Here is a 15,861-nt window from a genome sequence, read left to right as displayed (position 1 = left end):
GAACAACAAATGGATGTTTCTCTCTCTCTCAAATAAATAAATATACAAATAAAGAAATAAAAACTTCTCTAAAAAAGAAAACTTGAATAAATAGAAAAACATACCTTTAAACAAAAAGAAAAATGGCAAAGCCAGGATTTGAACCCAGTTTTTCTGGCTTCAAAGCTTATTCTTTTCCTACTGTCACTTGTTGAAAACTGAAAACATGTCCTGGAGGGAAGTAGGGGGAGTCCAGACAGGGCTGCCCCTGTCTCTCAGATAAGCGGGGCGTCGGTGGGGCAGGGCAGTCCCTGGCTGTGCCTGCTGTTTCTGCTCTGCTCTCTCAGCAAGGCCCTGGGCTCGTGGGTGCCCGGGAGCCGGTGGAGCAGAAAGGAACTTTGATCTCTCAGCCCCGGGGCTCCTGTTCCCAGGGGCCGGGATGCCTTTGGAAAGAAGGCCCTTCCCCACCCTCACCGCAGGGCTGAGCTGGGTGGCTGCCCGAGGGAGACAGCACTGTCAGCATTGACCCTTTCTTCCCCTCCTGCGGCCTCATGACCCTGGAGGGCTTTGGGATCTGCCCCAGGTTCTGATCCGAGGGAAGACGGGGCACTGTGGCCTCTCACCACAGAGCCTGGCCTGGAGTGGCTGCTCTTCCTGGCTGGCAGCTGCTATGCAGAGGACCAGTCCCGTGGACCCATGCCTCTCCATGGTCCCTTCTCCTCCCTCTGAGTCAGAATGGTCAGTGGTGACCAGGGGAGCGGGGGGTGGGCTGTGTGGTGTTGGGGTGACAGTGCTGGGCTCATTCTGTTTACCATTTATTGGCTGGTGACCTTGAGCATGTCACTTGTCCTTCTGCGTCTGTGACGCTTGGAAACTAGATGACTTTTATACTAAGGCCTCTGGACCTCAGAGCCTCCGTCGGGCCCAGCCACTGCTCTCCTGGGTGGAGAACATCAGAAATGAGAGCCACGTGCACTGAGCACTGGGTGTGCCAGCTCAGGGGACCCTCCGAACAGTTCTGTGCTCCAGTTCCAAAGCGAAGACTTGGGGAAAAGCTAAGCATTGCTTCAAGTTCCCATGACTACTAAGTGTTAGAGCCAGGAATTGGATCCAGATCTGCCCGCCCCTAAAGCCTGCTCCCTCAGCCTTGCTGCTGTCCTGCCCAATCTGAGGTGGCTCCTGGAGCTTCTATGATGACATCTCCCTGTGGCCTTCAAGGCCTCAAGGATAAGTGGGGATAGTCTGTTCTCAGCACCAAGTAGAAGGAAACATGGCCCATTTCAGGGCCTTGAGCTGACACCCTCCCTCGGAGACAGGAATTCGGGGTCCCCCAGCCCACAGAAGGAAGCTGGAGAGGCATGATGGCCATGACAGTCCGTGATTTCCACTCCATGGTCCCCCTCCTCCTCACACGTGCTTCCCAGTGGCTCCGGGAACAGAGCCCATGAACAAAATACTGTCACCATGCCAGGGTCTCGTTCACTAGCAGCCTCTGCCAGCCAAGTCCAGCCAGGGGGAAACCAACTATTTAAAGGTGAACTTGAAAGAATACATCTTGGTTTCGCACCACTGGGCACAGTGTTGACATGACATGTGAGCATTGCACACTCCCTTGTTTGGAGAGAAGAGGATCCAAATTAAATCCACATTTCTACAGAAGTCTTGTTTTTAATGAGCTTTAAAGAGGAAAGTATTAGCAAACACTCCGCCCAAGCATGGCTCGCCTGAATCTTCCTCCGTCTCTGCCAGCCTTCCGTCCCCTCTGCTGGAGAGCATGCTGGCTGCCTCAGCATCCTGCAGCCCCAGAGCAAGACTGCAGAGGGGGGCACTGGCATTTACCGAGTATCCTGCTGGGGCCAGGCACCGTCCCAAGGAAGTGTGCTGGGAGATGCAATTTTATTTAATCCTCATCAGCCAATGTGAGCAGCGTGCATTTTACAGGAGACGCCAAAGGGTAGCACAGTTAAGTCACTTAAAGAGGCAGGAGGGGGATTTCAATGGTTTGCCCTCTTTCCCCTGCCACGCCTCCACGTGGAGCGCAGGGGCACCTGAGCGGGGTGGGATGTGAGCGAAGCTGTCAAGGGCACGCTGAGATTGAGCTGGGTTTTGAAGGAAACTGCAGGATTTCCAAAGTCCATGGTGAGCTCCAAGCACAGAGGCCAATGGCCTGGGCTAAGGCAGAGAAGCAGGGATGGGGAGGAGACCAGCACACCAAGGAAATGTCCTCACTGGACACGGCCGATTCTGTGCCCTCAGCTTTGTTCCCAGGCTAGGATGGATGGGAGAAGGGTTAATTTAGGAACACTCCTAATTTCTCTGAAAAAGTCCACTTGGGGCCTTGTTGTGTTACTTAGTATGTAAGGGGCTATGCCATGGTTTTGTGACAAAATTTTGTCCAGGGAAATATTCTGAGAAAGTTTTTTGTCTTTAAAGCATGAGACCTGCATGGCCTCCTACAGTTCCCATTTGCTTTGATTTCCTAAATGCTGAAAATTAAATCACGAGCCCAGTTTTGGTGGGACAGCCACATGATATAAGAAGTGGTTAGTATCTAAACTAGGCTCTGGAGTCCAGCTACCTGGTTGAAAGTCCCAGCTCTGCCTTTTCCTGGCTCTGCCACTTTAGGCAAGCTCGTATCTTCCTTGTGTCTCGGTTTTCTCATCTGCAAAATGGTACCATAGGAGCCCTTGCATCCTAGGGTTTATGTGAGGATTAGATCAGCTAATGCTTGACAGTGTAAAATCACAACCCTCCCTGACTTTCCTTTTCTTTCTTTACTATTCTTTTTAGCACTTACTGCTGAATGATTTTGCATATTATTTGTCTCCTCCCACCAGATGTTAAGTTACATGAAGGCAGGGGTTTTGTCAATTTTGTTCACTGCTACATCCTCAGAACTGAGAATGGTTCCTGGCATAAAATAAGATGCTGTAAAATAAGTATGAAATGAATGAACCACTCTAAAGTACTTAGCAGTACATGGCACACAGTAAGTGCTTAGTAAATGTTATTTCTATCTCTCTTTCAGTCACACCTGTATTCTGTCCCTCTCTAGATTGTCAGCTCCACCTCCAAAATGTGGTCTGAATATGATCACTTCTCACTGGCTCCACTGCCAGCACTCCGGTCCAAGTCTCCTAGGCTCTTAGGCCACACCTGCGGGAGTGACCTACCTACACTTGACGTCAGAGGCTCACAGGGAGGCCAAGGGAGGCCTCAGCCCCGTGACAGTATCCAGGTTCTTGTCTCCATGTGAGAGAGGAGTTGAGAACTAGACAGAAAGATTCATTGAAGCACAGAGGTTTTATTAAAGCGAGAATACACACTCAAATAGGGATTGCGTCACCCCGGGGGGTCTTGGGGGCTGGGCTTATATTTGGGTTAGTGGGGAGGAACTCCTAAATGTGTGGGTCTGGGCTGAGTGGAAGCAGAGGGGGTGAGGCACCACCTTCCCAATGGGAGGGGGAGTTTCTGTCCTTACTTGGTCTTTTCTGAAACTGCCTTGTGTTGGTGCATGATGGCTACAGGTCTATCTGCAATGCTAATGATATTATAATGAAAGTATAATTGACTGTAGGTCACCTTTTTGGGGTCAGGGTGCCTGGCCCAGCTTGATAGAACTGGCCCTTATTTGTCTCTGCAGTTTTCCTTGCAAGCTTGCTTCCTCCTGCAAGCTGTTTCCATACAGAGGGGGTGGAGGAGGGGCCCAGCACCTCAATCTGGCTCTCCTGCCGCCACTTGACCCCTTAGCTCCATTCTCACTCTCCAAAAGTCAGGACCCTCTGACTCCATTCTGTAGCTGCAATGATCCCCTCAAATATAGTTCAGGTCCTGTCACCTCCCTGCTGGAAATCCTCCAGTGTGTCCTCATCACACTCAGAATAAATCAAAAGCTTTGCATCCTTGAATGTCTCCACACGCTCTCCTACTTGGCGTTCTCCCCAAAACCTCATCCACCCCTTTCCCCTCATTCACATTGGCCATTGCTGCCATCTCCTCACAGCCTTTGTTATTCTTCTGGAATGTTCACTCTTCACTGGTCTCCCTCTGACATGTCATGAAGGTGTCAAATGTCACCTCCTCAGAGAGGCCTCCCCCAGCCACTTAAAGAGTCCCACATTCTTCCAGTCCCCCCTGTACTCGGGACCTGCTCCTGAGCAATTAACACGGGTTTTTGTGGTCACTGCCTCCCACAGACAGTAAGCACCATGAAGCCAAGGACCGGCTGTCCTTGTCTACCAGGGCCCAGAGTGCTGTCTGGCCTCGGGGGTTGGGGGTGACATGCTTCTGCCCCCATGTGTGGAGCAGCGGTGAGCTGGAGGCCTCAGCGAGGAGCGCCCTAACACTCTTCCTTCCCGTGCTCGGCCAGGTCCTGCAGATCTGCCCCAAGGACATGAGAGCTGACATCTGCGTGCACCTGAACCGCAAGGTGTTCAAGGAGCACCCGGCTTTCCGGCTGGCCAGCGACGGCTGCCTGCGGGCGCTGGCCATGGAGTTCCAGACGGTGCACTGTGCCCCAGGGGACCTCATCTACCATGCGGGAGAGAGTGTGGACAACCTCTGCTTTGTGGTCTCCGGCTCCCTGGAGGTGATTCAGGACGATGAGGTGGTGGCCATCCTAGGTAGGTGTTGCCTCTGCTGGAGGGAAACCTTCTGGTGCCCGAGATCTTGGCTTAGGTACTGCACAGCCCAAGGCCACCAGTGCCTTCAACCAGAGATTGCACCTGGGGAAGAACAATGGTTAGCATCTGTGCCTGTATCCAACAGACAAATAGTGGAGTGCCTGTTTAGTGGCACTTGGGGTATTTCAATGACAGAAGTGGGTTTTGTCCTCAAGAGCCACTCAGTCAACTGGGGAGAGAAACAAATAAGTAGACATTTGCATACAATGGAAGAGGCATCTAACTCTGTATTCAAGTGTCAGGAGGGATTCCTGGAAGAAATGACACCTAAACTGAAAAACAAATACTGAGAATGAGTTAGCATGGAGAAGAGACAGGACAAAGGAGAGTTCTAGGCAGAGGGAGCAGCGTGTGTGAAGCCCCTGCGGCGAGAGAGCGTGGTTTATGTGCAGCGATGCACATGCATCGGTGCAGCTGGAACACTCACACCGAAGGGGCGCGTGAGAGATGGGGCCGGGGAGGCTACGGGGCCGAGGCTGGTCATGCAGGCTCTGGGCTCCACATTAAAGGACTTGGGTTTTACTTTGGGGGAGCCAGAATGAAGGTTTAAAGCAGTGGAGGGGCACCATCAGATTTGTACTTTAGCCAGGTGACAGTAGTTGCAACATGCAGGGTGGATTGAAGGGAGAAGGCTGGGGTGGCAGGTGAGGTCGGAGACCTGTCATCTAGGGGCAAGTTGATGGTGAGCTGATGAAGAGAAGCAAATGGAGCTGTCATACGAAAAGTGGGATCAACAGAACCTGATGAAGGGTTTACTGTGGAGGAAGAGGAGAGAGTCCAGGAGGGTTGTGGGGTTTCTCACTTGGGGAACGGGGAAGCTGGTCCACCAGACACTGTGATAAAGAACCGGGGAGGTGGGGAGGGGCATGGGGCACACGTTGGTGTTTTTCATGTTGTGCGTCAGTGGCCTTTGAGAGATTCATCCAAGTGCCTGAAGTAGCTTCGGGGCAGCTCCCGACTGGGGGCATTTCACTCTGAGTGGGCAGGACATCATAATGAGATCCATCATTCATGGTCATCTATTCTGCGCCAGGCATTTTACATCCAGACTCTCAGTGAACCCTTAGCGTGGCCCTGTGAAGTGATTGTAGTATCCCCGTTTTGTGTATGAGACAGTGAAAACTCAGACAGGTTAGGAGACTCTCCCAAGACCTCACAGCTGGCGAGGTCCATGGAGCCAGCATCCTGGAGTCCCTCAGACTCCAAAACCTCTGCTCTGTCTTATTTTGTAATACTGCAGATATACCTGATGATAATTTATGTGGTTTGCTGGCCCATCAAGCTGCCAGGTACTGCTAGACATTGTAGACACACATGAGGAGGAACCCAAAATTTATTTATAAAAAATTGTGTATTTATTCTTTTTTTTAAAATGTGCGCAGTTGACCAAATGAAGGCTTTTTTAAAATTTTATTTATTTATTTTTAGAGAGGAAAGGGAGGGAGAAAGAGAGAGGGAGAAAGAGAGAGAGAGAGAGAGAGAGAGAGAGAGAGAGAGAGAGAGAGAGAGAGAGAGGGAGAGAAATATCAATGTGCAGTTGCTGGAGGTCATGGCCTGCAACCCAGGCATGTGCCCTGACTGGGAATCAAACCTGCGATGCTTTGGTTCGCAGCCCGCGCTCAATCCACTGAGCTACACCAGCCAGGGCTGTATTTATTCTTATATGTTTAAGCTTCAGCCACCATCAAAGTACTCTCTCTTAAATGTAATGCAACTATCGAGATGCTTTTTCCACTGCTCAAAACAGGCTTTGAACTCGTTGATTTGATGCCTTCTAGTGCTTCTGCCATTTTTTGTTTCACCTCTTCCACATCGGCAAAACCTTTGAGGTCTTTTTTATCCAGGGAAACAAATAAACAAAAAATCCTTGCAGTAGAGACTGGGCAAATAGAGAGGGTGGGGTAGGGGGTCATGGCATTTTTGGTTAAAAACTGCTGAGCACTCAGCACAGCGTGAACAGGTGCGCTTGTAAATCACCCATCATGCAATGGGCCAATGCGTTGAAAATGTCTTCCAAAAAATTTCGGTGAAGCCAAGCACAGCTTCTCACAGCAGCCTTAGCTGGTACACTGATACAGATGCTTCCTAAAATACTCACCTAGCAGAGGAAGCATGTACTACAAGAGGTCCACCCTCCAGAAGATAATTCCAGGGTTTTTGTTTTTTTTTGATTCCCCATATTTTAGAAATCTGAGCCAGAGTGATTACTGAATTTTAGGACTATATGATGAACTGGACCATCAGATGCACCTAGGTTTTAGGGGAGGAAAACAGGAAAAAAAATTTGAAGCAAAAAATGTGGTAAAATCTTTAATAACTTGTGACCCCATTCCACCACCGCCCCCCACCCTGCCCCCACCACAGTGAACCAGGTAAGCTACATTCGGACTATAAGATGCATCCCCTTTTCTCCCAAATTGGGGGGGATTGTGTCTTATAGTCCAAAATACTGTAAGTTACACTAAAGTTAGAATTGAAATTCAAACTAAGTATCTTGATGCAGTATTTTTTTAAAAATTCCAAACTTTGTTTCTGTTTAACTTTTGACACTATAATATTTAGCCTCCTCTTGCTCCCTCGGCCCCAAGCGACCTTGCCCTTTTCATTACATTCTGCTCAGAGTAATAATCAAGGATGATTTCCATTACTCCAGCATTTGCTGGAGACTGGGATAGAAACTGGGTGGGGGAGAGAGGCTGAAATTGTTTGCTAAAATGTGTTCCGGATTCCTGGTATCCACTGTATTCTACAGACAGGGTTATCCTGTTCCTTGCCCTCTGCATCCACAGTGATGTGAGGCTTGACTGTGTATGAAAGGGACACCCATTACTTGATTGTAGCTGCAGGGAAGTGACGTTCATGCCTGCCTTTCATCAGTGCCCTTGATAAAGACGACTTTCCATTAGTAATAGCAGTCGGGTGTTTGCCTGGCTGAGAAGAAGAGTAATTAGTGACTAGCAGGCTCTCCTTTGAATTGAATTTGAATTGATCGTGTGGTGTAGGGCGTCTCACCCATCCCTCTCCCCTCCCCCCACCCCCGATAATTCACCATATGCCTTTCCAAAGAACGCTGTTCACCTTCCTTACTCATGCTCAGGGCATCCTTGTTGATGCACCCTAAACAGCGGCACTGTCAGGAGTTGAGCATGGACACCCAGCCGTGGAAGTATGACAGCCACAGAGGAGTGAGGAAGGCAAATGACTATGTGCAAGCCACGTCCCATTTGCCCTCAGCCTGGGCTTCTTATGGGCTTGATATATTGTTGATTTACCTGGTCAACTGACTGCTCCTCCAAATGCAGCCCTCTGCCTTGGGCCTTCCTGGGCATGCTGCCTGCTCCAGTTAGCAATGCCCTCAAGCTGTCCGGACTAGAAAAAAGCATCTTCCATGGGTCCCTAGTGGCTGGGACATTTTAAAAGGTTCTTATTCTATAAAAGGATGATACAAGTTCTTTGAGTCAACCTGACCTCTGAACCAGGACACATTAAGAGATTCCAAGCTTTGTGTTTTCTGGAAACTTACAACTAGGGCTGTTTTTCTCTGATTAGAATACCTTTTGCTCAATGAATTGAAATCAGTTTGTTCTTGCAATGGGGGTTCAAGCACCGGATGCATATGAGAACTAGATATTTATTGCCCTTTGATGCCCTTCAGTTCAACCCAGCCAACACTTACTGAACACTTGCCAGGCGCTGTCAGAGGGGTGGGGATGCAGCTGTGGACCCAACAGTAGCTCAGCCTTCGAGGAGCTTCAGTGGAGGAGGCCGACATCACTAAAAAAGCAACAATCACACTGCTCCGTAAGTGTCATCATAGAATGCAGGTGCTTCTAGAGGGTCACTGGACCAGTAATTATCAAGCAGCTGCTGTGTATCCGGTGCTCAGTGATGAAGGGGAATGGCTAGGTTATCTTTAGTTATCACAGAACAGGAGTCTTTAGAGAAAAACCTCATTTATCTCATCTGTTTGGTCTCTAGCCCCTTGTTATCAGTTCACTCGTTTACTTTCTGCTGATTTGTTTCCTGCTTTCAGTTCTAATGCTCCACCCCATTCTCTGTTTAATTTTAGCACAGACTGCAAGAAGGAGGGAAAAGGTCACCGTTCATAACTGAGTGTATGTAGTATATGTTTTAAAAGAGCCCTTTGCAATGCAAGAGTTCTGAAGGAGCGTTTTTCAAACTTTCTTGACTGCAACTCACCCTATGAAATGTTTATTACATCAGGAGCTAATCAACATGTGCGCACACAATTATACATAAAACTCAATACTTACTTTTGCTACATAAAATGCAACTGGCATTTTCTATTGGGTTCTATTGGCTTTCATTGAAAAAGAAATTGTCTCTCATGTCCCACGGAATTGCTTTCTTGACCTGCTTCAGCCCACAGTTTAAAAGCATGGTCCCACAAACGTTGACCGTATCGTTCTAGCAGTGCAGGCCCTGCTGTGTCCCGAGGACAGAATATGCTACATGATCTCTCAGGAGTTTCTTTTCGGCCAATGTTCTCTGCCTTAATTTTGAAATGACACCTTCCCAATCTCCTTTTGGAATCCTCTTAGAAATCATTTAATGTCTTCTCAAACTTAGTGTCTCAGCTCTGCAAAATACATTTAAGATTTTATCATATGCATTTTTATTATATTTTTAAAAATAGTTTTCTTCTAGTTTTTCATAGATACGAGAATAAAAAGATACAGGTACCCATTTTGGTCCCCAACTAAGCAGTGCCATTAGCATTTGCAAGGGACTCTCAGTTTCTCCCAGTGCGCGTTACGTGGCCAAAGTGGGTGAGTCCATCGGGGCTGTGCTTCAGTGTGGTCCATCTCCGCGAGCTTCCATCGTATAAAGCAGTACTTAAATGATCTTGTTTCACTGTGACTTAGTGTTTCTGGAGTTACTTATGGGTTCTGCATTGTAATACTTAAGTTGTAGTTTAATCATGGATCATCTTGGGTCTTTTGTTTTTTTGTGTTTCATTCTATTGGGTAAGACAGAGGTCTTTTTGGCCAGGCTGCCCTGACTAATGTAAAGAGCCCCGGACCTGGAGCTGGAGACTTGCTGTTGCTCTGGCTGTGCATTAGCTCCTGCAGGAGTTACCACTAGCAGGTTAAGTCCCCAAGGCCTCCTGTTGTTCTGCTGAGCCCATCACAATGCATCAATCGCATTTGCTCATCTGCCTCTCCTGTGAGCTGAGATCCTTTGATTTCATATCTCTGGCTTAGCCCAGCACATGGAAGGCACTAGAAGCTGCTTGCTGAACTGAATTGAGTTGAACTGAATTGAAAGTCACGCTGTGAAAAGCCCCATGGTCCAGATTAAGGGTCTGGACTTCATCTTGTGGGATGAGGGGCCCAGAGAAAGTTTCAAAAAATGAGAGTAACATGAAGATCTGGTTCCACTAATGGAGGTGTGGAGGCTAGCTAGGAAGCTCAGGTGAGAAATGATGAGGACCTCAGTAAGGTGGTGGGAGGAAGATGTGGAAAAAGAGCCAAAGCCTTGGCTGGCGTAGCTCAGTGGATTGAGCGCGGGCTTCAAACCAAAGCATCGCAGGTTCGATGCCCAGTTGGGGCACATGCCTGGGTTGCAGGCCACGGCCCCCAGCAACCGCATATTGATGTTTTTCTCTCTCTCTCTTTCTTCCTCCCTTCCCTCTCTAAAAATGAATGAATAAAATCTTTAAAAATATATTTAAAAAAGGAAAAGAAAAAGAGCCAGAGTCCAGAAATATCAGGGGAGGGAGAACTTCCAGAATGTGGGAGGCGAAGGGAGGGAATAGTTTTTGGCAGTGACTAAATAGAGCTGCAGGAGGAAGAAGAGGATGAGGAGGATTGAAAGGTGATAGGTTTATTCTGTTGAGATCTGTCTTTTGGGAACAGATCTGGCCATGGCTGTCAAAGACGAAAGTCTTCTGGACATGCGGGTGGGCCGGAGCCCAGGGAAGGGGAGCAGCCGTGAGGAAGGCTGAAGGGCAGGCCCGGGCTCATCGGGTCGTCCCAGTCAGCTTTCTGCTTGCAGTCCTGTCGCTGCTCAGCTAAGATTTACACTCTTCTGAAATGAACACGTAAACGTGTAAATACTTCCTCACAGATGGAGTCTCTTTTTTCCGCTAATATGGAAAGCATGCTCATCTTTGCTTTAAATAATCCATTGACCTTGCCTGGATATTAATGTAGCATCTGTTTATTTACCAACTATCACGGCATAACATGGTGTTAGCCTCTTTGAGGAGGGATGTAGAGAAAAATCCTTGTCTTGAATGAATGTTCTTTCCCAACTGGGGAGACACACGTGTGATTGGTGGCAATAAGTGACAGGCTCCCCTTTCTGTAGACTTCCTGGAGTGAACGGGGAGATGTTGGTGGAGGAGGGAACAATTTGCCTGGGCTTGGCAGGACCAGCAGGGTGTTTGACAGGCTGGGTTTTAACGTGGGAAGAGCAGCGCGAGCCTCTAGCGCCATTCGAGGGAGGATTATGCGTAGGTATGTTCAGGGCCCAGTGTGAGTAGCGTAGGCTGAGAAGACTTCCCAAGTGGGCCGGTGATTCTCACTGTCAGTGAGTGTCATGCTCAGACGGAAAACTTGTTCACAGTGCAGACTCCCAGGTGCCTCCCTGTGGATTCTGATTCTGCAGCTCTAGGGTGAGCCTTGGGATCTGCAGCGTCAGCAAGCCCTCCCTCCCTCGAGTGATTCCACTGAATGTGGCTGGAGGACAGTACCTTAAGGACATTGCCGTAGATAGTCACTACCTGATGGTTTTTTGTGGAAAGAGGTGAGATGATGATCCCGTAGAAAGGAGTAAGGCAGGGAAGCCACGGTAGGGGCCCTTTATTATATCCACCTAAACCGTATGAAATTGCCAATGATCAACTATTTCCAATCTGCCAAAATGGTAGGAGAGACAACTAGTGATCTATATACCAGAGAAGAGGGTCCGGCCTGGGGTGGGCTCTGTGAAGATGGAGTCAGGATGTGGATATGAGGCAGGGCCTCATAGATGGAAAGCACGGTGGGGGCTGAGGCCGGGGGAAGGGTGTATCACATGGCCACGAGACCGGCACTTGGCGCTGGAGCTGAGAGCCCTGAGGGGCAGCAGTGGGGCCTGGGGCTGGGGAGGCAGCTCAAGGCTCGTCTGTGGGCATTTCTAAGTGTCAGCATGAAGAAAAAGGCTCTGGGGAACCACTGAGGGTGATGAGTCACTTGCGACGCCGTCAGAGCTGTGATCTGTCAGATGAATGAATCAGACACAGGGACCAGCAGGTCATGAGGTGACTATGGCTGAGAGAAGAGATGGAAGTTGTTAAGGCACAGGCAGGAGATACTAGGAGAGACGTAGGGCTGCCAAATAAAATACAGTTAAATTTGGGTTGCATACGAAGAACAAGTCATTTTTAGCTTAAATATTTCCAAACAGTAAATGGGACATATATATGCTAAAAAAAATTATCCATGTATCTGAAATTCAGCTTTAACTGGGTGTCCTGTATGTTTATTTGCTAAATCTGGCAACCTTAGGTGGGAGGGACAGGAGGATGGGATGTTCTGGAAGGGGAGTGCATGACGGGATATGCGGAGTAGCCAGAGGGAGGCGAGACGGGTGATTCTGACGTTCGAGGAAGAAGGGAGCTGGAGACATCGGTAACTTAAGGCCTCCAGGAGGAGAAGATGGAGACAGGGAGGGAAAAGCGATGTGGTTTTGGCTTAAAGACCAGCGGGGGATTCAGGCGGAGTCCTCAGCAGCTACTCGGCAAGATGGGTCTGGAACTGGGGAAAGAAGCCAGGGCCTCAGACAGAGGTTTGGGGTTCAGAGGAAAGGAGGGGGGCAGAGGGATGCGGAAGACCAGGCGCAGAGACAGCCTATGAACGTATTTTGAAAGAACCAAGTATTTCAGAGCATTTTAAAAGAAATGAGAGTGTGGCCCTTCAGCATGCACACAAAGAACTTGACATGTTATTGGAAACTCAAGATAAGTAAAGTGAGTAAAATACAATTTTTAAGTGCGATATAATCTCAGCTGTAAGGGGAGAGACGCTGGGGGATAAAAGCCCACCCGCATCTCCGTCAGCGTGTCACCGTGGAGGGCTCTGGCTTGTAAGCCTGAAGGAGATTTTCTTTTTCTTTTTCTATATTTGTCTATTTCCTAATCTGCTTTAAAATGGCATATGCTACTTTCAAAATCGGTAAGTTTATTTTTAAAACAGATCTTGAGAAAGTCGACATCATTCCAAGTTTTATAGATCCTTTCAGTGTTTAGGATGCAGTTTGAGAAAAACAACATTTTTAAAGACTTGACATTTACTGATACAATCAGCAAATGATGACATTTATTTTTAGTAGGCACTGCCAGCCCGTCCCTCAAACAGCTCTTGATTAGAAGGACAATTGGGCCAGACAATGAAGACAGACTGGCTATCTCACAAAGGTTTAAGAAACAGCAAAAGCTTCCTATAAACCCTCATTATTTTAGAGATGGAGAAGTTAGCCCTTCACAGAGATGCTTCCGAGACTTTTGGGAGCTGGAGGGGGTGAGGGGGACGTCCCCCACTTCCCATGCTGCCATCTTCCGTGGTGCATCATTCCACATACCGAGTGGACTAGCTGAAGTGCCGTACAATAAAATTTGTATCAGGAGGTATTTTCATGCTCAGCACAAGAGGAGGAAGCTATGCTTAAGTGTCTCTCTAAACACTCCAACCAAGCATTAATATTCATATAGCTGTTCCATCAACCGAAGCAATTATATTAAATCCACACTGCAAGCAAGGAGGTGTAGTATGAATCATCTAGGCATTCAGAATTGCAAAAACATTTGTACCAGGTAATGAACGTATTACCTGATTGAGAGAAGGTCGGGGTGGGGACCAGGTTCTCTTTCCTAATTCTGTTTTTGCTTAAGCAATTTTTAAAAATTGGTTTGCAGTCCCTAAAGACACTGGCAGTTAGGAGAGTTAATAGAGCTTTCTAAAGGAAATTCTCATAACTGTAGTGTCCAGACAGAGCAAATTGGTTAAATAAAAAATTATGGTACATCAAGATGTAAGAAGTTTTACTGGCAAGCAAAGTGTTTCCAATGTAATATTTAAGTGGGGGGAAAGCAGAGTGTATAACTATTTATGCAGTAACAGTAACCTCAATTACATAAACATGCATGTATGAGCAAAAGGAAGATGGAAAGTGTAGCGTAATCTTAGCTGATGTTTTCTGGATGGTGGCCTATTTTTCAATATATTTCAATTCTTTTGTACAATGCACATACAGTCATACCTCAGTACTTGTCAGCTTCAGAACTTGTCAAACCCCGAACTCATCGCATTTCGGTGAGAAAGAAATGTTCAGCACTCAGCACTTGCTCGGGACTCCAGTGCTTGCTCACACTTGTATGAGTCACGCCACCGCCCCACAAGAGAAGATGCTTCATCCCTTGTCGCTTCCTCGGTACTTATCAGTTTTGTGACTGGTCACAAGTTCCGGAATGAATTAACAACAGGTACTGAGGTACCACTGTGTATTGTTTTATAAACAGAAAGGGAAAAATCCAGTCACTTTTTAATTTTCACCGATAGCAATCTTGGAGAATTATCACCTGCTTTCAGTGGAAGATCTGTGGTCTGTAGAAGTTAGCAGAGAGACATTCGACTAACTTGATTTTTATCTAACTGCAGTTGTGAAGAACAGAAGGAGATTCGTCATGATGTTTCCAAACCTTTGCTCAGTTTAACCGCTGTGGGGGTCCCCACTCGGGTAGAGGTGCAAAGGTTGTTTGCTCACACTCAGTGTCTTCTCCACGAGGAAGGCTGGTGTCCCACATTTGAGTGAGGTTTTCATTCCTTTACAGAGAACATTTGTATCATAAGGCAATTTCTGATATTCATTACCTTTATTTCTTTTTAAATTTGTCTGTAAATTTTTAACTCAGTCTCAGTCGGGATCAGAGGGAATGAATTATGGGAGTGTTTATGAGTAGTTCAGCAAATTCCTTCTCGAGTCAGGTTGACCATGGAGCTACCTGAGGACACCCAGGTGCCTGCATGAAGACTAGAGACCAAGTCTCTCCTTCAAGTCATCCATCCTGAGGCATTCTAAGTCTTTCATATCCTGGCCCACCTGACATTGCTTACTCAGACCCATTTTTTCACTGGTGTGTTGATTCATTCACTCCATGAATGTGCCAGGTGTCGTCCTAGGCATTGGAGATACAAGAGTGAACCAAACAAACATGCCTGGCTTAGAGCTAACAATCTCACCAGGGAGACAGACTATATAATACAGTGCCAAGATTTCTAACAGGGGTAAGAATGGGATGCTATGGGAGCTTATAAGATAAGCCAGCCAGGAGAAACCACAGAAGGCTTCCTGATAGAGGTGGTATCTGAACTGAGACTTGCATGATGAATTGAATTCCACCAGGTGCAGTAGTATGATACTGGTGGTTGGGACAAGGGATTAAAGAGGGTTCTAGGCAGCGGGAACAGCATCTACAAAGACTTAAAAGCAGGCGAGTGACAGAATCACATTTGTGTTTATGGAGAGCATCCTGGCTGCTGTGAAGAGACTGAATAGCAGATGGGGAGACCAGCGAGGAGGATGCTGGGAGGTGAGGGTGACCTGAACTGACCCAGTGGCAGTGGAAGTGGAGAAAAGTAGACACACTCAAAAGATATTTGGTAGATCAGATTGTCAGAGCTTGGTGACTTACTGGCTGTGGAGATGAGGGGGGAGGGGTCTGGAATGACCCGGACAACCTTCAGTGGGATGAAGGACACTGGAGCTTGGGTTCGTCTGGGAGGGGTACTGGTTCCATTTGCATCTGCGGATCTGCGCGAAGTAAAAGTGTCCAGTGGGAGATCCTGGTCTCAGAAGAGAGATCTAGGCTCCGGGCATAAACATGGGGGTCATCGTGATCCAGGTGGCAACTGAAGCCAGGGAGGGGCGGAGCAAACCCAAGCAGCGGGGGAGGGTGGGTAAGAAGCAACAAACACGGTCTAGAGCAGAACCCCGAGGAATGCATTTATATGGGGCATGTATGAGAGCCTACAGCGGAGCCAGCAGAGGGGAGAAACCGGGAGAGGGAGGGATTGCAGAAGGTGAGGAGAGAGGGAATGGTATCTTCAAATGTCCCAGAGCCTTATTCACTGACCAGATGGTGTCATGGATTATAAAACACACCGATATTTTATTGTCCAAGAAAGAATGCTGCCAA

General features: G+C 47.8%; 1 protein-coding gene across 2 annotated transcripts in view; it reads left to right on the top strand.

Moving 5' to 3' along the window:
- KCNH1 (potassium voltage-gated channel subfamily H member 1) overlaps window positions 1-15,861 on the top strand; it is a 322,441-nt gene that overhangs the window by 219,553 nt on the left and 87,027 nt on the right. For both annotated transcript variants that reach the window (XM_028530771.2, XM_028530770.2), the window contains exon 9: window positions 4,349-4,601. In XM_028530771.2, the coding sequence (XP_028386572.1) occupies window positions 4,349-4,601 (253 nt within the window). The remainder of the gene's footprint in view (window positions 1-4,348; window positions 4,602-15,861) is intronic.

Source organism: Phyllostomus discolor, chromosome 14, assembly GCF_004126475.2.
Source record: "Phyllostomus discolor isolate MPI-MPIP mPhyDis1 chromosome 14, mPhyDis1.pri.v3, whole genome shotgun sequence".
In the NCBI taxonomy this organism is placed as follows: Eukaryota; Metazoa; Chordata; class Mammalia; order Chiroptera; family Phyllostomidae; genus Phyllostomus; species Phyllostomus discolor.
This window is presented reverse-complemented; position numbering and strand designations above follow the sequence as displayed.